A 22,542-nucleotide genomic window follows, 5' to 3' on the forward strand; every position below is an offset into this window, starting at 1 on the left:
AACATCACCTTTGTCAAGAACTTGCTCCACCTCCCTTTCACTAGCAAACATAGAAAGATTAGGTTTTTTTACTTGTTTAGAATTCATGGACCTTATGGCCGTTGGGGACATGGGTTTTAACACAATTTTTTTATTATTGTGTTTCAACTCATATTCATTGCTCCTCCCTCTATGTAACACGTCCCTATCAAATTGCCAAGGACGCCCCAACAAAATATGACATGCATCCATAGGAATAACATCACACAACACTTCATCTTCATAAGACCCCATAGTTAGACCAACTCTAACCTGTTTTGTCACCTTTATTTTGCTTCCATCATCCAACCAATGAAGAACATATGGTTTTGGGTGGTTTGTTGTAGACAAACCCAATTTGGTCACCATTTCATTAGAAGCAACATTAGTACAACTTCCACCATCAATAATCAAACTACACCACTTGTCACTAACCAAACATTTGGTGTGAAACAATTGGTCTCGTTGATCCATATCAGCCACGGTTTGAACCCCTTGAGTTTTAAGGGTTCTAAGCACCAAAACTGTATCATACACCGGTGCTTCATACTCTACCTCCTCCTCTGCTTCCTCTTCTTGTTGTGTATCATAAAAATACCCGCCAACCTCTCTTCTTCCTCCAACTCTTCACGACATTCAATGGCCTCCCTTAAAGTCACCACCCTTTTGTTTGGACAAGCATTTTGGTAATGACCAAAACCTTGACACTTGAAACATCTAATTTTCGCCAAACTAGTTTCTTTGGTACCACTAGTAAGTTTAGGAGCAACGGGAACACTACTAGAACCAGAAGGAGTAGAAACAGAATTTTGTCTATTGCTAGACTCGGGCTTGGACCACGACTTTGACTTGGGATTTTCGAGACTTGAACTTGAACTCCCACCATAACGTGTTTTGGCTTGCCCCTCCAACTTCAAACACAAACCACAAAGAGTTCCAAAATCAGCATAAGGATACAACTCCACAACATTGGCAATGTTGTAGTTCAACCCTTTTAGAAAACGAGTCATTTTTTGTTCTTCAATTTCTTCAATATCCCCCATCAAGGACAACTTCTCAAATTCATCAATGTATTCTCCAACACTCATTTTTCCTTGCCTCAAATCAGCAATCTTCTTGTAAGTGGCAATTCTATGAGTAGAAGGAACATATCTCTTTCTTAGCTTTCGTTTTAGAGAAAGCCAAGAACAAATTTTTTCTTTGCCTTCACGGGTTCTCTTGGCCTTAAGCCCTTCAAACCACAATGAAGCACCACCACTTAGCTTGAGAATGGCATACTTGCAGCTTTTTTCATCATCCACTTCTTTGAACTCGAACATTCTTTCAATCTTCCTTTCCCACTCCAAGTAGCGTTCAGGATCAGTTCCACCAACAAAGTCAGGCAATTCAGACACCTTGAATTCTTCCACAACCCTATGTTCACCACGGCGGGGTTGCCTTCGATTTCCACCTTCTTGGATGTTTCTTAATGCTTCTCGAAGATTTTGTAGGAACTCTGGATCATCAAAATCCATTCTGCGCTCTGATACCACTTATGATGCGTGTATGGGCTTGATTTGGTGAGTAGGGTAGTGTTTAGGTAAATTAAGAGAGAATAGTAACCACAAACGATATATGAATGGAAAGAAATGGATAGATTAGTAACAACTCAAGACCTATTAAGTTGTATACCGGTGAAAACAATCCAAGACCTATTGGATTGAGTTCGTATCAAGTCAAGAACACGTCCTAACAAGATAATTTTTGAATTATAACAATAATTCCAATTGAACAAAGGTTTTTTCTTAAAAATTCGTCTATTATCTTTCCCATGCATAAACTTGGCTTTATATGAAGCCTTTATTACAAACTTGGTGGTTACAAGCCAACCAACCAATTATTCATTAAAACTAGTAAATAGAAATTAAGGTAACTCTTGAAAGAACACAAAAAAAAACGTCCATGAAACTTGTGAATGAAAAAAAAACGGCTATGCTTGCTTAAGGAGCCATAAGAAGCATTAAGGAGTCATTATAAGCATTAAAGTGTAACCCTAATCCACCAAAGAGTGTCAAAAACGGCTAGGAGGCTTTATGAAGCAAATAGTAACGTTTTTAGCACTTATGAAGCCTTAAAAATGTTGCCCTAGTCTTCATGCAACCTTAATTGAATTTGTGGGTTACCATGCACAACCCAACTATTGAGCCCAAACCACCTTCTAGCCTACTAGTAATCACTAATCCATCACATTTTGGGCTTTCATGATCCATGCATGGATCAGTATCGTGCCCTTCCAGGGTGAGACCTTCAACAGGACTCGATCTCCTACCTGGAATTCCAAGGGTTTTCTTCGCTTGTCGGCGTAGCTTTTCTGTCGATCCCTAGCGGCTTTTAGTCGTTCACGTATCTGAACAATCTTCTCGGTCGTTTCTCTAATGATCTCCGGACCAGTGAGAGAGCTGTCAGGGACTCTTCCTTTAGCTAGCTGAGTGTCACCCACCTCAGCCCAGCACAGAGGGGATCTGCACTTACGGCCGTAGAGGGCTTCGTATGGGGCTGCCATGATGCTTGTATGATAGCTATTATTGTAAGAAAACTCCACAAGAGGTAAGTGGGTGTCCCATGACTTGCCGAAGTCAATCACACAAGCTCGCAGCATATCTTCTAAGGTTTGAATCGTTCTCTCACTCTGTCCGTCGGTCTGCGGATGGTAGGCTGTACTCATGTCCAGCCTCGTCCCTAGTGCTTCTTGCAACGATTGCCAGAACCTGGAGGTGAATCTACTATCTCTGTCTGAGATAATAGATATCGGGATGCCATGTAGTCGTACTATTTCTTTAAGGTATATTCTAGTGAGTTTCTCCATCTTGTCCGTTTCCTTAATGGGTAGGAAGTGTGCGGACTTAGTTAACCTGTCAACAATGACCCATATAGTATCTAATCCACCCGCTGTCTTGGGAAGTTTGGTTATAAAGTCCATTGTGATCCGCTCCCACTTCCATTCTGGTATCTCAGGTTGTTGAAGGAGTCCTGAAGGCTTTTGATATTCGACCTTGACCTTCGCGCAAGTAAGGCACTTACTCACAAAGGTGGCGATCTCCGCTTTCATGTTTGGCCACCAGTATAGCTTTTTGAGATCCAGATACATCTTATCTGAACCCGGGTGGATGGAGTAGCGAGTGTTATGCGCTTCCCTCATAACCAAATCTCTAAAACCTCCATGGTGTGGAGTCCAGATTCGGTCCATGAAGTAGTAGGCTCCGTCACCCTTAACCTCCAGATTTTTATCCATTCCGCGCAGAGATTCTCCCAACATGTTCTCGGGCTTTAAGGCTTCCAGCTGAGCCTCTTTGATCTGTGTGGAGAGATGCGAATGGATAGTCATCGTCAACGATTTGGTCTTTCGACCGGTATACTCCTTCCTGCTTAGTGCATCCGCTACTACATTGGCTTTTCCCGGGTGATATCTAATTTCACAGTCGTAATCGTTAAGTAGCTCGACCCATCGACGCTGCCTCATGTTGAGCTCCTTTTGGTTCATTATGTGTTGAAGGCTTTTATGATCAGTATATACCACACTCTTCGTCCCATATAAGTAGTGTCTCCAGATTTTTAGTGCAAAGACAACCGCTCCTAACTCGAGGTCGCGCGTAGTGTAGTTCGCCTCATGGGTCTTTAGCTGTCTTGAGGCATATGCGATAACCTTACCCCGTTGCATCAAGACACAACCGAGCCCTTGATTGGATGCATCACAGTATACAACAAAATCTTCTATCCCTTCGGGAAGGGATAATACTGGTGCGGTGCATAGGGCTCGCTTTAGGGTTTGGAACGCCTTTTCCTGTCTTTCTTCCCAGTCGAACGGTACCCCTTTCTGTGTCAGCACAGTGAGAGGCTTCGTAATCCGAGAGAAGTTTTGGATGAATCTACGGTAGTAGCCAGCGAGGCCTAGAAATTGACGAATTTCCGTAGGCGTCTTCGGTGCTGACCAGTTTTCAATAGCTTTAATCTTGGAGGGATCCACATGAATTCCTTCTTCACTAACCACGTGACCTAAGAATTCAACTCTTCGGATCCAGAATTCGCACTTAGAGAACTTCGCATATAACTTTTCGGATCGCGACGTTTCCAAGACTCGTCGTAAGTGATCCCTGTGTTCTTCCTCGTTCCGAGAGTAAACGAGGATATCGTCAATGAAGACGATGACGAACTGATCCAGGTATGGACGACACACTCTATTCATCAAGTCCATGAATACTGCGGGGGCGTTAGTTAGTCCAAAGGGCATTACTACGAACTCAAAATGTCCGTAGCGGGTTCGGAAAGTTGTCTTCGGGACATCTTCCTCAAGTACCCGTAACTGATGATACCCCGATCTAAGGTCAATCTTAGAGAAGTAATTTGCTCCTTGTAGTTGATCAAACAAATCGTCGATACGAGGGAGAGGGTAGCGATTTTTAACCGTGAGTTTATTGAGTTCCCTATAATCGATGCACATCCGAAACGATCCATCTTTCTTCTTCACGAACAAGACTGGAGCTCCCCAAGGTGAGAAACTCGGTCTTATAAAGCCCTTGCTGAGCAGTTCGTTGAGTTGACCAGATAGTTCTTGCATTTCGGCGGGCGCTAGACGGTAGGGCGACTTAGCTACGGGGGTAGCTCCTGGAATTAGGTCGATTCTGAACTCAATCTGACGTTTGGGAGGTAGGCCGGGAAGATCCTCCGGAAAGACATCAGGGAAATCGCATACTATGGGAATGTCTTTTGGATCTTTCGATTTCTGGTTAGTGTCGACGACATGAGCAAGAAAGGCGCGATATTCCTTGCGTAAGTATTTCTGAGCCTGAACACTGGAGATGATACGAAGGCTCGTACTCGGCTTATCTCCATATATCAAGAGGGTTTTGTGATTCGGAAGGTTTAGACGAATGGCTTTGTCGGAACATAGGATATCAGCGCGATGTAGACTCAACCAATCCATACCAACAATGACATCGAAATTTTTGATTGAGACTGGCATAAGATCGATTGGAAATGAGTGATTGTCTAATATGAGAGTGCAACCTATGTAGATTTCGCTAGAGCTTTCTATTTTCCCATTAGCCATTTCTACGACGAATGTTTCTTTTAGTGGTTGAGGGGTTTGTTTGAGTAAGTATTTAAAGTTATGATTCACGAAGCTTCTTTCTGCACCACTATCAAATAAGACACAGGCATAGAAGTTGTTGAGAAGAAACGTACCCGTGACTACCGTGGGATCTGCTACCGCTTCATTGTGACCGATAGCGAGTAGCCTTCCAGTCCCTCCAGCATTTGTGGTCTTTGGACAGTTTCTCTTAAAATGACCCGCCTCTCCGCAGCCATAACAAGTTGGGGTCATTCCCGTACCAGGAACTTGCGTGATAGGTTTGGGAGGGGCCTTACAAAATCGGACAGTATGGCCCTTTCGACCGCAGTTGGAACACTGCAGTTCACGGCAAGGGTCGTTGTGGTGGAAAGGGCACTTGGGACACTTGGGCAAGTTTCCACTGTAAACTTTCGGCGGGGCTGGAGCAGCTGGAGTAGTCGGGGTGGTGGCAGTATGGACCGCCACAATTTGTTGGTCCTTTGAGGCGTTTTGAGTTTTCTTGCCCTTCTTCTTATCCCATCGCTTCCTCTTTCTGTCAGATGAAGCGGGTGGTGCAGTGGTTGTTGTGGTTGCTGTTGCTAGAGTAGAGGAGATTTCGTGGTTTATCAGACTCTGGGCCAATTCCTTGGCATTGTCAAAAGTTGTAGGGCGTGAAGCTAGAACATTTCCTCGATACGGAGGCACTAAACCCCAGATGTACCGTTCAATCTTCTTGCTTTCCGAGGGGATCATGTTGGGTCACATAGCCGCCAAGTCGCAAAACCTGGCCGTATAAGCCGTTATGTCAGTCCCCTTCATCTTGAGGTTCCAGAGTTCTTCCTCAAGTTTCTGAACTTCGCCCCTAGGGCAGTACTCTCCCCTCATAAGATCTTTCAGAGTGTCCCAGCCCATAGCATTGGCTGTGACCAAGGAGAGTGAACTAACATGGCCGTTCCACCATGTCAAGGCCCTGTTAGTGAGGGTAGCAGTAGCGAACTTGATTTTGCTCTCTTCGGGGCAAGAGCACATCTCGAACACCGCTTCGGTTCTTTCGAACCATTGGGATAATGCCAGAATTCCTCCGGTACCGTCGAAAAAGGTAGCTTTACAGTTCATGAAGTCCTTATAAGTGCATCCCTGCACCCTTTGATGGACTTTGCCGAACCTGGAGTTACCACCACTCGCATCCCCAGAATTCATTTGGGCCATGGCTGCTGTCACGGTCGCGGTCACCGCTGTTTGGAATAGCACCGGATCGATATGTGGAGGAGGGGGTGGTGGAGTAGGGGTTTGAGTTGCGGGTCTTCCTCTGGTGGGACGCTTTCGCGGAGGCATCCTTTACTGGAAGAATTATAGAAATGATAACAATAGTAAGAGCCTATTGCGAATATAAATAGAGTGTTTCGTGGATTAAATCAACATAATCCAAGATCAAGATGAGAGCTATAGCAATAGAGAAATCAACTGCCAATATATTGGTGTTAATGATGCAACACAAGTTCATGAAAATTTGACCTAGCAATAGGTCTTACATCGTACCATAGAGAAAATGTTTGGCAGTTTAGAGGTTTAACTAGAGTACTTTCAAGCTAGGAATGTTTACAGATAATAGATCTACGGAACATAGAGTGAAAAGGTTAATCCATTAAACAAAAGATTGAGGTAACTAGACGTCCTCTACTGGCGACGGTTACTTGTCGGGCGAATCCTCAGTTCTGCTAGCTGACGCATAACTTCTTGAAGGTGTCGATCATGAGTCCTTTGGCGTGCACGGAGTTCTCCAACTTGGGCTCGGGATGCATCCAGTTGGTGCTGCAGAGCCTCATTGGTCCTCCTTGTCCTGTCCATGGCTTCTTCGAGTTGGCGGATGCGAACTATGTTGAGATTTGAGTTGGCATCCACTTCTACAACTCGACCTATTGCAGCTTGACCTTGCTCGACATTCCTGGCAATCCTTCGGATCATGATGGGCAGAACCTGATCTGCTGATCTGTCACACCCTGCTAAAGCGGAAACGCAAGGTATGACAGCGATAATGGTTTCAATGCAAAAGATAAAGATACATCACCATAGCAGTATTTAAAAGTTTACAACCCATAGCTTCAAAAGAAACAAAATACAAGTTTTTCAAAATAACATTGTTCAAAATATAGCTTCATAATAGCTTCAACACGATGCAGCATGCTCTATGATGATGAATCTTTACATCCACTTACTAATTACTTCCTGAAAAAGCATGTAAAACGAGCGTCAACTATGAAAATAGTTGGTGAGTATCACAAGTTTATAAAAATCGAGCGTACAATAAGGCTTTTCGTAAATACAAGTACATTGCTTCAATGATAAACAAGTTGATTGCTATTAATGAATACAAGTTTATTGCTATAACGAGAAACGAGTTTGTATGTGTATGAGCAAACAATGAGTCTCAACCAAACCTATGACTGAAGCCCTATCGAGATCTATGCTTATCGTTCCATAGATGAATATGGTATCATGCACTCCAGCGATTCGGGCGAGTGAGGAGTTGTCACTTCCTAATAGCGCTATCCATAACGACCATTGGCTCAAAGAGTTAATGGTTAGAGATAAGGGAAGGGCCTTAGTACGATAAGTTCTCATGTTCCGTGTTGCATAGACATACATAAAGAAACATAGCAATACAATAGCAATCATGTTTGATACAATTCAATTTAAATACAACATGTAAACAGTAGTGTTTCTGGACATGCTTTTCCACCCCAAAACATAAAAACCGAAAATAGGGGAGTGCGTGAATACTCATGATGTTTTGTGTAGACACAAGCGGTACTTCGGGATGCACCAACGTCTTACTACCGGGATCCTACGACATCAAACACACGCACTAGTGAGTTTCCATGTCGATATCTAATGCTAATATACTAAACTCTACATATAGGGAAATGCCAATTTATGTTTTAGTATTGGATTTTATATCAATTAGTTACACTTTTTCTGAAGTAACGAAATTCTATATATCGGGCGATTAATTACAACATTGGAATATAAACTTTCCAAATTTTTAAGTCCTTATTACAACATAAATTCACGAAAATAGCATTCGAGGGATAAAAATTCTCAAACTTTTTATTTAACTGTTATTACACAATACTAAGCTGGGAAAATTATAAAAATGGATTTCCAAGCTGTTTAATTATATTTTATGATTTTTGAGCATTTATTTCAATCAAAATTGAAATAAATAGAAAACACTTTCCAAAATTACCCAAACTTTTTATTTAATTGTTATTATACATAAATAGGCTGGGAAAAATATAAAAGATATTTTTCAATGGGTATTTCTTTTTTTTCTTGCTTTATTCCTTTAAATAGTCATTAATTAAAGAAATAATATTAAAAAGTTAAAATAAATCACCATAAATTTTTGTAACATCATTTACAGTATAAATATCCTGGGAAAAATATTAAAAGTGGTTTTCATAATGTATAAACTGGTTTTGGGTATTTATGTATATTTAAGTGTATTTTAGTGCAATTAACTTTAGAAAATAAGAGAAAAATAGTTTACAGTAGAGAAAAATATTCAAAATTTTTATGTAACCTCCTACTCTATAATATTATATCCTGGTAAATTTTCATGAATTTTGGATAATCAGAACTATTTCTCCCATTTTTAGACCATAATTACCAAAAATTGGGAAAAATAGTAAAACATGATGGAAAATCTTGAAATTATTTTCTGGAGTCACCAATCACAGGTAAGGTATGCAAAAACTGTTAGATACAATTTTCACATCCTATAAAGTGATTTTGTAATTTATCATGTCCTAAATAAAAGAAAATTAGAAATCATATGAAACAGTAACAAAAATTGCTGAAATTTGGTGAGGGGTCATTATTCCCCATAAGGATCATCCATGAATTTATTTAGGATTTATTGACCTCTGGAAGTATTTTATATGATTTATGCCCTTGGTTTTAGCAATAATTCTAATAAATCAAAGAAATAACAAAAGCTCTTGAAACTTTCCAGATTATCTCATGCATGCAAGGGATTTCAAAAGGAAAAATGTAAAAAAATGTATTCAGAAGAGAAATGAGGGTAATGATTCCAAACAATTTAAGAAAAGTTGCATGCAATAATGCATGAAGTGTAAATGTGGCTGAAGTTCATGAATTTGTGTAGCCCATTCAGTGAGGTTTTAAGCCACGAAATTTCAACCATAATTCACTAGATATGTTAAGTTTCTAAGGTATTTTTCCTCAGATTTATGGTTGGGTTTAAGGCCATTGTTTAAGCAAGATAAAAATAGTGATCACAGAAAAAGAGCTGTATGCGCAACCTTTTTGTAAAATCTGCTAAAAATCGGATATTTAATATTTTACAGTGAGACCAGTTGGGTTTGAAATTTAACTCGTGGAACTAACCAATACAAAAAGAATATCATGATTTGGTTAAGAAATGACTGAGTTATGACTGTTCAAAGTCGAACAAAGTAATCTGGCAGATTGCATGTTTGCTTGTGTGCATTATTACGGTATTTCAACAAGAACATCATGCATGTCTTTGGTAAGGCCCGATTTCTAACACATGCATGGAATGAATGAGCATCCAAGATGTACTAGAAATGGTTTAAATGCTTTTGTTCATGCATGAACACAAAAGAAATGGAGAAGAACATGAAATATTAGGTTTTGATGTCACATGATCATATGTGCATCTTTTCCACTCCTTGCATGGGTTTGATCCCAGATTTTCACCATCTCTAACACATGCATTGTGTTATGGTGAGAATCTACAAACCACAAGGGGAGAATAAAGATTTCTAGCCATGGAAAGGCATAGAATCCGAAAAGTAGAGAAGACTAAGAAGAAAAAGAGGTTTAACCATGAAACTATGGAAGAAGATGTTGTTGTTTACCTTGGTTTTGACCTTGAGAGAAGTAAGAACACTTCAAGGGATTCACAATCTCGAAATTTTGCAGAGAAATGAGAGGATTTTCGTGAGTTTAGAGAGAGGGAAGAAGAGAGTGAAGAGAGTGAAGTGAGAGAGTGAAGAGGGAAGAGGTGGAGTAAGGGTTTAAGCTTAGTTGAGTATCAAGTATATTAGTCCTAGACCTTAGTTGGATCCTAGTTTATGCAAGATTTTTGACCTAATTTATACTACTAGGTCATGGCATGTTGTGCATGAATGGTTATTATAAAGATGCATGAGTCCAAGAATGACCTGAATTGGCAGTTGTCACAGTATCCCCCACTTAAAAAGAATTTCGTCCCGAAATTCATTCTATGTCATCGCTTGTCATCGCAAGGGAAAAGTTGCGGATACTTTTCCTTTATGAAGTCCTCGCGCTCCCAGGTGTACTCCGGCCCGCGTTTTGAGTTCCATCGAACTTTCACAATCGGGATCTTACTCCACTTAAGTTGTTTTACCTCCCTGTCAAGGATTTCTATCGGTTCCTCAACGAAGCTCAGCTTATCATTGATCTTAATTTCCTCCAGGGGTACTATCAATGTTTCGTCGGCTAGACATTTCTTAAGGTTGGAGATGTGGAATGTGTCGTGAATGGCGCTTAACTCTTGGGGCAATTGGAGTTTATACGCTACTGGACCAATCCTTTCAAGGATTTCAAAGGGCCCAACATATCTCGGGCTTAGTTTTCCTTTCTTACCAAAACGCACAAGCCCTTTCCAAGGCGACACTTTTAAAAGTACCTTGTCTCCTACTTGGAATTCTAATGGTTTTCGACGATTATCCGCATAACTTTTCTGACGATCTCTAGCAGCTTTAAGCTTATCCTTGATGATAGCAATCTTGTCGGATGTTTCCTGGATAAGTTCGACTCTAGTCAACTGTCTGTCTCCGATTTCTGTCCAGCATAAGGGCGAACGACACTTGCGTCCATACAATGCTTCATATGGAGCACATTGGATACTTGTGTGGTAACTTTATTGTAGGAAAACTCAATTAGGGGTAAATGAGTATCCCAATTTCCTTTGAACTCAATGACACACGCTCGTAGCATGTCTTCCAATGTTTGTATTGTTCTCTCTGTTTGCCCATCTGTCTGAGGGTGGTAAGCTGTGCTCAAATCTATCTTGGTTCCTAGTGCCCTCTGTAACATCCACCAAAATCGAGATGTAAAACGACTATTTCTATCAGAAATGATAGATAAGGGTACACCATGCAGAGAAACAATTTTGTCGATGTAGATTTGGGCCAATTTTTCCATCTTGAAATCTTCTCGAATGGGGAGAAAGTGTGCAGATTTCATCAGTCGATCCACTATGACCCAAATTGAGTCATGACCTTTAGCAGTTCTAGGAAGTTTGGTAACAAAGTCCATAGATATTTGCTCCCATTTCCATTGGGGAATTTCAGGCTGTTGCAACAACCCGGATGGTTTTTGATGTTCAGCTATGACTATTGAGCATGTCAAACACTTCCCAACATACAAGGCAATATCCTTTTTCATTCCAGGCCACCAATAGTACTCTTTAAGATCCTTGTACATCTTATCCTCTCCAGGGTGGATTGACTATTTATATCGATGAGACTCCTCTAGTACCATGTCTCTCAGGTTGTTAACCCTTGGAATCCAGACCCTGTCTTTAAAATAACGAACTCCATCAGGTTTGGTTTCAAATCTTTCTTCCAAACCATGTAAAGTTTCGCCTGGAAGATTTTCCTTGCATAACGCTTTCTCCTGGGCATTAATGATTTGAGATTTCAAGCTTGTCTGAATTACCATTCCCAAAGCTCTCACATGGGAAGGTTTCACTCTTTCTTTCCTACTAAGAGCGTCGGCTACTACGTTAGCCTTCCCTGGGTGATATCGTATCTCACAATCATAATCACTAAACAACTCTACCCATCTTCTCTGCCGCATGTTTAACATTTTCTGATCCAGGATATGCTGAAGGCTTTTGTGATCGGTATAAATGGTGTACTTGGTTCCGTACAAATAATGCCTCCATATCTTAAGGGTGAAAACTATTGCTCCTAGTTCTAGATCATGGGTGGTATAATTCTTCTCGTGCGGTTTGAGTTGTCTGGAAGCATATGCAATGACCTTATCTTTTTGCATTAGCACACATCCTAATCCTTGATGAGACGCATCATAATACACCACAAAGTTCTCTAATCCTTCTGGTAAAGCCAGAATTGGTGCATTGCACAGCTTGTTTTTCAGGATTTGAAACGCCTCTTCGTGTTTCTCTTCCCAGAGAAATTTTCTATCCTTTTGGGTCAAAGATGTTAATGGTTGAGCAATCCTAGAGAAATTATCAATGAAGCGTCTGTAGTACCCAGCTAATCCTAGGAATTGTCGTATTTCTGTCGGGGTTTTGGGGGCCACCCATTTCTTGATTGCCTCTATCTTAGCTGGATCTACATGGATTCCTCTTTCACCGATCACATGACCAAGAAAATGTACTTCCCGAATCCAAAATTCACACTTAGTGAACTTGGCATACAATTTCTGTTCCTTCAACAGCTCCAACACTAGCTTTAGATGTCTATTGTGATCTTCTTTGGTCCGCGAGTAAACAAGTATGTCATCGATAAATACAATTACAAACCTGTCTAGGTATGGTCTACAGACCCTATTCATCAAATCCATGAATACAGCGGGTGTGTTCGTTAGTCCAAAAGGCATGACTAAGAACTCATAATGTCCATAACGGGTTCTAAATGTTGTTTTGTGAATGTCCTCTTCGTGAATTCTTAGCTGATGATACCCTGACCGAAGGTCGATTTTTGAGAAGTAGGAAGCGCCCTGCAACTGATCGAACAAGTCATCTATTCTAAGGAGGGGATATCGATTCTTGATTGTCAACTTGTTCAATTCTCTGTAATCAATGCACATTCGGAACGAACCATCTTTCTTTTTGACGAATAACACTGGGGCTCCCCAAGGTGAAGAACTTGGTCGAATAAACCCTTTGTCTAGAAGTTCTTGAAGTTGTCCGGATAGTTCTTGCATCTCGGATGGTGCAAGGCGATATGGTGCTTTTGCTACCGGTGCCGCTCCGGGAATTAAGTCTATCCGAAATTCGACCTGTTTATAAGGGGGTAGACCGGGCAATTCCTCCGGAAATACTCCGGGATAGTTTTGAACCACTGGAATCTCCTTGAGTTGCTTAGCTTCAGGTTCTCTTTCTAGCACATGGGCCATGAATGCAATACAATTCTTCTTCAGGTACTTGTGAACCTTCACGCTTGATACTATGTTTAAACTTCTTCCTGGCTTCTCACCGTGTATGATAAGGGTTTCTCCATTAGGGAGAGGCACTCTGATGACTTTCTCATAACAACCAATGTCCGCTCTATTTTTGGATAACCAATCCATCCCTACTATCACATCAAAACTACCTAGCTCTATAGGAATTAGGTCAATGCTAAAGAGTTTATCAGCTAAATTCAAAGTACAACCAGGAATTATATCACTAGCCCTAATTTCATACCCATAAGCAAGTTCAATAGCATAAGCATTCCTCATCTTTACCGATTTCAAGCCAATTAACGGTCTAAATGCTAAAGAAACAAAACTCCTATCTGCTCCCGCATCGAATATTACTGATGCAAAATGGTTGTTCAGGAGGAACGTACCTGTTATCACTTCAGGGTTCTGACGAGCTTCTTCTACACCAATCACAAAGGCTACACCTCTTGGCTGTCCAACTTGATTTCCTTGAAAGTTTTGCCTGGCTTGGCCTTGTCCATTGTTACCAGGTCCATTGTTCAGTTTAGGACATGCTCTACGGAGATGATCATTACTCCCGCACTCGTAACATGTCCTTTTTCCCTCCTTATTCACCTTACAATACTTCGAGTAATGGCCTGTTTGCTTACAGTTTTAGCACACCGGGCAAGCTCCTTTGTGATGGAAGTTACACTTATTGCACTTCGGAAGCGGCCCTGAGTACTGCTTTCGCTCCTGCACTTCTTGTCCTTGAGTTTTCACTGGTTCTTGCTCCTGGGCTCTTAACATAAATTTTCTTGAGACTTTCTACTTCCTCCCTGACTTGCCTCCATACTTCTTCTCTCCCTGATCTGCTGGCTTCCTCTTGCTACTAGAGCTTTCCTTTGTCGATGCTCCCATCCTTATCACATCACAATCAGTAATAGCCAACCAAACATATAATATGCTGTCATCGCATGACCTGCCTCTCGTCTAGCAGCACTAGCAGTGTCAGCAGTCTCCATCAAATGCTGATACAGGATTTCCATTCCTGCCAAGACTTCATCCAAAACTTCTTGATGCCCAGCTATCACAGCCAGACTGTGACGTAGGCCCGCTGCTATCGACTGCAATCTCCGGGACTCCTCCGGGGTCATACCTGGCTGTCTGACAGGTATCTCTATGACTTGCTGAGGTGAGGGTGCTCTCGGTTCTGCATCGCTGGGTTCTGCTCCGCTAGGTCCTGCCGTGCCATGTCCTGCTGTGCCGGTGGGTATCCTTCCTGGAATGGGAACACTCTTCCTCGCTGTCCTCCGAATGCGAAGTCCATAGAGTGGTGGCTGTGGCAACACCGATGTCGGTGATGCCTCGCATTGTTGACTCGGGGCGTTGTCATTGCTGATCTCCACCGAGTTCCCAGTATCTTCCGTATCCTCTGATGGGTCTTCTTCTACCGAGGCGGGGGGATTACGTCGAGGGATAACAGTGACGTAGCCGGATTCATCGGCTGAGGCGGTAGCGCGGGAAGATGACGATGTTGACATAGTGGACTGTGACATAGTTTCAATGAGATATGAAATAAATGACAATGCATGCCTATAATATGCAATGCTTACACACACCAAAATTAACCTTTTGAAATTTTGAAATAAAGTTTTCTCAAATATTTTTGTTGAACATATTCCCATTATAATTAGCTCAAGCTTTGTATAAATCTTTTCTTAATTAAACATAGGTGATCAGGCTATGTTTAATCAAGGTCCAATAATACAACTCCCGACCTAATTATACTAGTAATATGTTTGATGTAAAAAGAATTTCTTTGTAAGTTTTAGTTATAGGTTGTGTTTTCTTAAAGAAAAACCGATGTTCTCTATAACTTTAGCTCTGATACCACTTCTGTCACACCCCGCTAAAGCGGAAACGCAAGGTATGACAGCGATAACGGTTTCAATGCAAAAGATAAAGATACATCACCATAGCAGTATTTAAAAGTTTACAACCCATAGCTTCAAAAGAAACAAAATACAAGTTTTTCAAAATAACATTGTTCAAAATATAGCTTCATAATAGCTTCAACACGATGCAGCATGCTCTATGATGATGAATCTTTACATCCACTTACTAATTACTTCCTGAAAAAGCATGTAAAACGAGCATCAACTATGAAAATAGTTGGTGAGTATCACAAGTTTATAAAAATCGAGCGTACAATAAGGCTTTTCGTAAATACAAGTACATTGCTTCAATGATAAACAAGTTGATTGCTATTAATGAATACAAGTTTATTGCTATAACGAGAAACGAGTTTGTATGTGTATGAGCAAACAATGAGTCTCAACCAAACCTATGACTGAAGCCCTATCGAGATCTATGCTTATCGTTCCATAGATGAATATGGTATCATGCACTCCAGCGATTCGGGCGAGTGAGGAGTTGTCAATTCCTAATAGCGCTATCCATAACGACCATTGGCTCAAAGAGTTAATGGTTAGAGATAAGGGAAGGGCCTTAGTACGATAAGTTCTCATGTTCCGTGTTGCATAGACATACATAAAGAAACATAGCAATACAATAGCAATCATGTTTGATACAATTCAATTTAAATACAACATGCAAACAATAGTTTTTCTGGACATGCTTTTCCACCCCAAAACATAAAAACCGAAAATAGGGGAGTGCGTGAATACTCACGATGTTTTGTGTAGACACAAGCGGTACTTCGGGATGCACCAACGTCTTACTACCGGGATCCTACGACATCAAACACACGCACTAGTGAGTTTCCATGTCGATATCTAATGCTAATATACTAAACTCTACATATAGGGAAATGCCAATTTATGTTTTAGTATTGGATTTTATAACAATTAGTTACACTTTTTCTGAAGTAATGAAATTCTATATATCGGGCGATTAATTACAACCTTGGAATATAAACTTTCCAAATTTTTAAGTCCTTATTACAACATAAATTCACGAAAATAGCATTCGAGGGATAAAAATTCTCAAACTTTTTATTTAACTGTTATTACACAATACTAAGCTGGGAAAATTATAACATCATTTACAGTATAAATATCCTGGGAAAAATATCAAAAGTGGTTTTCATAATGTATAAACTGGTTTTGGGTATTTATGTATATTTAAGTGTATTTTAGTGCAATTAACTTTAGAAAATAAGAGAAAAATAGTTTACAGTAGAGAAAAATATTCAAAATTTTTATGTAACCTCCTACTCTATAATATTATATCCTGGTAAATTTTCATGAATTTTGGATAATCAGAACTATTTCTCCCATTTTTAGACCATTATAATTACCAAAAATTGGGAAAAATAGTAAAACATGATGGAAAATCTTGAAATTATTTTCTGGAGTCACCCATCACATGTAAGGTATGCAAAAATTGTTAGATACAATTTTCACATCCTATAAAGTGATTTTGTAATTTATCATGTCCTAAATAAAAGAAAATTAGAAATCATATGAAACAGTAACAAAAATTGCTGAAATTTGGTGAGGGGTCATTATTCCCCATAAGGATCATCCATGAATTTATTTAGGATTTATTGACCTCTGGAAGTATTTTATATGATTTATGCCCTTGGTTTTAGCAATAATTCTAATAAATCAAAGAAATAACAAAAGCTCTTGAAATTTTCCAGATTATCTCATGCATGCAAGGGCTTTCAAAGGAAAAATGTAAAAAAATGTATTCAGAAGAGAAATGAGGGTAATGATTCCAAACAATTTAAGAAAAGTTGCATGCAATAATGCATGAAGTGTAAATGTGGCTGAAGTTCATGAATTTGTGTAGCCCATTCAGTGAGGTTTTAAGCCACGAAATTTCAACCATAATTCACTAGATATGTTAAGTTTCTAAGGTATTTTTCCTCAGATTTATGGTTGGGTTTAAGGCCATTGTTTAAGCAAGATAAAAATAGTGATCACAGAAAAAGAGCTGTATGCGCAACCTTTTTGTAAAATCTGCTAAAAATCGGATATTTAATATTGTACAGTGAGACCAGTTGGGTTTGAAAGTTAACTCGTGGAACTAACCAATACAAAAAGAATATCATGATTTGGTTAAGAAATGACTGAGTTATGACTGTTCAAAGTCGAACAAAGTAATCTGGCAGATTGCATGTTTGCTTGTGTGCATTATTACGGTATTTCAACAAGAACATCATGCATGTCTTTGGTAAGGCCCGATTTCTAACACATGCATGGAATGAATGAGCATCCAAGATGTACTAGAAATGGTTTAAATGCTTTTGTTCATGCATGAACACAAAAGAAATGGAGAAGAACATGAAATATTAGGTTTTGATGTCACATGATCATATGTGCATCTTTTCCACTCCTTGCATGGGTTTGATCCCAGATTTTCACCATCTCTAACACATGCATTGTGTTATGGTGAGAATCTACAAACCACAAGGGGAGAATAAAGATTTCTAGCCATGGAAAGGCATAGAATCCGAAAAGTAGAGAAGACTAAGAAGAAAAAGAGGTTTAACCATGAAACTATGGAAGAAGATGTTGTTTACCTTGGTTTTGACCTTGAGAGAAGTAAGAACACTTCAAGGGCTTCACAATCTCGAAATTTTGCAGAGAAATGAGAGGATTTTCGTGAGTTTAGAGAGAGGGAAGAAGAGAGTGAAGAGAGTGAAGTGAGAGAGTGAAGAGGGAAGAGGTGGAGTAAGGGTTTAAGCTTAATGATTGTGTTTTGGGGAAGAGAGAGGGCATGGGGAGAGGTGATGGCCGGTTTTGCATGCATTTTGGCCTCCTCTCTCCTAAATTTTAAACTTTATAAACTTCCCTCCTATATTTTATATAAAAACATTCATTTTTATAAAATGTTTATTAAGCAATTTGATTTATATTAAAATCTTGTTTTCAACAAATAATTTATGATTAATACTTGTAATTTATATTTCTAGTTCATTGGTATAATCCATAATTTGATTAATAAAATTTGATATTAGGAAGTTTATAGCCAAATTTTATAAAGTTTTTAAGCTTTATAATTTATAACTTTGGATTTTTAGCTCTTTAGGGTTTTTGGAATATTGTTTGATATTCAACAACATGTTGAAGTATAATTAGAATGTTTTAATTTATTTTTAGAGTTTTATACCCTATTTCAATTATAACAAAGCTTGAAGCTTTATTCTAATTATAGTATTGGCATTTCGTATTGTAGCTAAGCAACTTACTAGAATTGTAAGTATCAAGTATATTAGTCCTAGACCTTAGTTGGATCCTAGTTTATGCAAGATTTTTGACCTAATTTATACTACTAGGTCATGGCATGTTGTGCATGAATGGTTATTATAAAGATGCATGAGTCCAAGAATGACCTGAATTGGTAGTTGTCACATGATCCTCCTTCGTTTATGTTGTAGAAACTTCGGTCTCCATTGTATGGCATGGGTTGGCCCTGCTCTTCGCTCCATCTGTGCAAGGATATGGCCCACATAGGAGTGGGGCCCTGAAATGTCAGACGGGGGTTGGGGTTCGGAACTCCAGGAGGTAGGTTATTAACTTCTGGCTCGGAGTCGGAGTTATCCGGAAAGCCTTCTGCTCGGTGGTCATCCAAAGGGATTGAGTGATCATCGTCCGACTCTTCACTGAGCCATCCCCCATTACCCTGGTTTGGGTAGTACGGGTCGCCAGGAGGGTGGAAGCCAGCCATGGTATCTATGCGAGAAAAGGGGAAAAGAAGAATTAATAGGCGTACTAACCTAAATTATTTATAAGATGGTCGTCACGAGTTGGACCAATACTTGCATAATGCATACTAATTACATGTGACTGGGGCAGGATAGTCCGTCGAATAAGTGACCCTAACTCTAAATCCATAACCAAACAAGGAACAGGAAGTAAAGCCAAGATCACAGATTCTAAGTCTATAACGCCCTAGTCATATGTAACCGGGAAGTACCCATTTAGCAACTATTGCTCCATCAGTAACGACCCTTTTTAGTTCTCACAGATGTATGTTTTTAGTGATACAGAACACTCCTATAGTATTCTAATGTTAACGTTATTGTGGTAGTGTTGGTAAGTTTTAGACTTGTTGTAACACCACAACCAAGCTTAGGCACATGCTAGTCACTCCCAGGAAAACGTAGTTGATCAGGCTACATCCCCCTAAATGTGACTATATGTCTCTAAACCCAATTGTGCTATCCAACAATCTTAATACTTTTGTTTTGTTCTAGGATGATACTGACTTCTGTGTTTTATAGTGATGTGTGTATATATACTTAGTTAAATCTTTTAGATACTTAACAGTATATATTCTTGGTCAGAGTGTTTTAGTCCCGAAGTGTTTATAGTTCGTATACCTTTTATAGGTTGATATACTTAATTCACTATAAACAATGCTCTGATACCAATCTGTCACACCCCAAAACCGATAACGGCGGAATACGTTTCGGGGTAGATGACGTAGTGTACAGTATCATCACAATTGTATAATAGTAAAAGTAAGAAACATACAACAATTTCATTTACATAGTAAGTGTATTTACAAGTGTGTTTTGTAATGTTTGACAAACACCAAAAGTAAACAAAAATAAGAGATGGGTCTTGCATACTCCATCTTCTCCAAAAATGTTGCAGCTGTACCTGTCTATCTTTGACCTGAAGATACAAGTTATTTTGAAAAGAATATCAGCATAAAGCTGGTGAGTTCATAAGAGTTTAGTGTGAGTACTTGTATAAAAAGCATTAGAATCATTAGTATGAAAACTGAAGTTTGTAATCATAAGTAGTGGTAAGACCTAGAAAATCCTATATTTTCCAAAACTGTATAGTAAATAAAAATCTTTAAGAATTTGTTGTTCTATCTTTGAAAGCCATTATCGTAGAAGTGTAATAGTGACTCACCATTAAGTAAGGCAATATAGTGAGTTAATATTGGAGTACATAATAGTGGTGCAACATCCTTTAGTATTAGATACTTATTTACTTCGGGATATTACTTCATCTTTCTTTTAGTATTTTAGTGCGGTTATAGTATCTTTCTTGTATGTTACCAATAGTGTGAGTAATAGCGGACCCTCATGACCTTCCCTGTTATGCATAGTGTAATAGAATAAAGGCATCCCTGGACCTGAGCGGCTCGGACTGAAGTTATCAGTCGGGATGTAATAGCGTCTGCCCCGTATAGATCTATACATATAGTGTCGTCTTCCTATCGGAAAACTTCGGGCGTAGTGTGTAGCATATAGAGTATCTCGTAGTGGATTAAAGGATTACCTCATGATTAGTACATTCTCTTGTATTATAGTGTAGTATTCTTTTGTATAACTTGTACTGTATTCTCTTATTAGTGTATTGTTCCATAATAGAGAGAATTATTTAGTGTAGAGTAGTAGTTAAAACAAGGGATAGAGTCCTTAACTATACCTATTATAGTTAAATTAGTGTGTGTGGCTCTAGTCAAGTTAGGGAATTAGGCATCTAATGAAATAAGAAGTACTCGTAATCTGTACTAATATATGAGATATATATAACTAAGAAATCAATGACAGTCGGACGGATAACCACTACCCAAAGCCCACAATCAAACAAGAAACAGGAAATAAGGCGAGCTATCGGTCCTAAGTCCTTCAAGTCTTACTTATATAAATATATTAGTGTGGTTACATTTTTGTAAGGAGTTTTATTTAAACAAAAGTGTTGTATAAAAGAAACATTTAAAGCTTGTTTGTTTATCCAAGATAGTTTTGAAAACAATTGATTTATTTATAAAGCATAGTGATAAATCACATGTGATTTGAACTACAGGTTGTGAATCACATGTGATTAAATCTGTAATATGAAAAATTGTCTTGTATAACTTTTCATAAACATGTATATTCAACTTGTATCTTCCCCCTAAAACATATAAAACATTTGAAAGGTTCATTAAAGGGGTATGAACTCACCTGAAATCGCGGAAATCGGGTGAATCGGGTAAATCGGGTAAAAGTGTCGATTGAGCGTTTGGTACCAAATAACCACTTGAGCACCTCTTAGGACCCTAATGTCATATGAAATATGTATTTTACAAGAAGTTAATCATCTTATGCTTTTCATTATAGTGTTTGGACATTCTAGCATCGTTTTCGGGGTTTTAAGGCCTAGAAAGGGTTCCCGGGAGTGGTACAAGGTCATGAATGATTTACGGGAGGGTCCATGAGCTCACTCCTTTGGAGTTTATGGCCCAAAGGCCATCCTTTGGGAGTTTATGGCCGTAAGCCCCCTAGACTTGGCCGTAAACTCTTGTGACACTCCAAAATGTATGATTAGGGCCTTATTTCACTTCCTTAATTTAATGGTATGTGTCTTGGACTAATAGGGAGGGATTAAACATCTTAATTTGTGACATTTTTGGGGAGTTTACGGACAAGACTTGTTCTTGGGCCGTAAACTCCAATAAATCCTTCAAGATGTATGTTTTAATGCTACAACATGGTCTCATACACCTTAGATAAATCCTAGAAGGCCCTATAGTGAGTTTTGGGACAATTTGGCATGCATTTTTGGGGAGTTTACGGCCCAAGAACATCCTTGGCCGTAAACTCTTCATTTTGTATCCAAATGTGAAGTTAAATGGTACAACACACTTCCAAAGGCCTTAGCTAAATTCCTTACAAGCACTAGAGTAGTTTAGGGACTTGTTTGACACAAATTTTTGGGTGTTTACGGCCCAAGCTTAAGCTAGGCCGTAAACTCCTCAATTTGTCCTCAAATGGAGTTGTTTGATGCATTTAAGTGTTCCTTGGAGGCAAGTCCAATTTACCAAACATCTTAGAAGAGTTTTTGGGGCTTTAATCATAGATTTATGGGGGTGTTTGAGGTGTTTACGGCCTAAGCACAAGCTTGGGCCGTAAACTCCTTTTTACATGTCAAATCCTTGTGTTTTAGTGTCCAAACTCTTCTCGACATATGCCTTAATTAGTATACTAGCTTAAAATAAGGAAAAACTTGATCTTTGGCATGATTTTGGGGGTTTACGGCCTAAGGAGCTTCTTAGGCCGTAAACTCCTTTTATGGTCCTTGATTTCTATGATTTTGGTCCCTAAATTTAATGAAGCATGACTAGATTAAGATAGAGGATGAGTACTTACGTTTGGAAGTCGGAAATTAGCGGGTTCGGGGCCGATTTCGAGTCTAGAGAGAGAAAGTAGAGAGAGAAAGTGGATGTGTGGTAAAAGAGTATTCAAATGTTGTGCACACCCATTTCATATATCTCAGGTATCGCACCCGATACAC

At 39.3% G+C, this 22,542-nt stretch overlaps 1 protein-coding gene across 1 annotated transcript; it reads right to left on the reverse strand.

Annotated features, from left to right (window-relative positions):
* Positions 1 to 569: 569 nt before the first annotated feature.
* Positions 570 to 1,532, reverse strand: LOC145011569 (uncharacterized). The gene has a single exon (XM_078970312.1). It carries the CDS (start codon positions 1,530 to 1,532, stop codon positions 570 to 572), a length of 963 nt encoding a protein of 320 aa, XP_078826438.1.
* Between the last annotated feature and the right edge of the window lie 21,010 nt (positions 1,533 to 22,542).

The sequence above is a fragment of the Lactuca saligna genome, chromosome 1 (assembly GCF_052625555.1).
Source record: "Lactuca saligna cultivar CGN05327 chromosome 1, ASM5262555v1, whole genome shotgun sequence".
NCBI classification, from domain to species: domain Eukaryota; kingdom Viridiplantae; phylum Streptophyta; class Magnoliopsida; order Asterales; family Asteraceae; genus Lactuca; species Lactuca saligna.

Bases quoted from the DNA above. Each gene is read 5' to 3' on its own strand.
- LOC145011569 (XM_078970312.1), bottom strand. From the start codon at position 1,532: ATGGATTTTGATGATCCAGAGTTCCTACAAAATCTTCGAGAAGCATTA.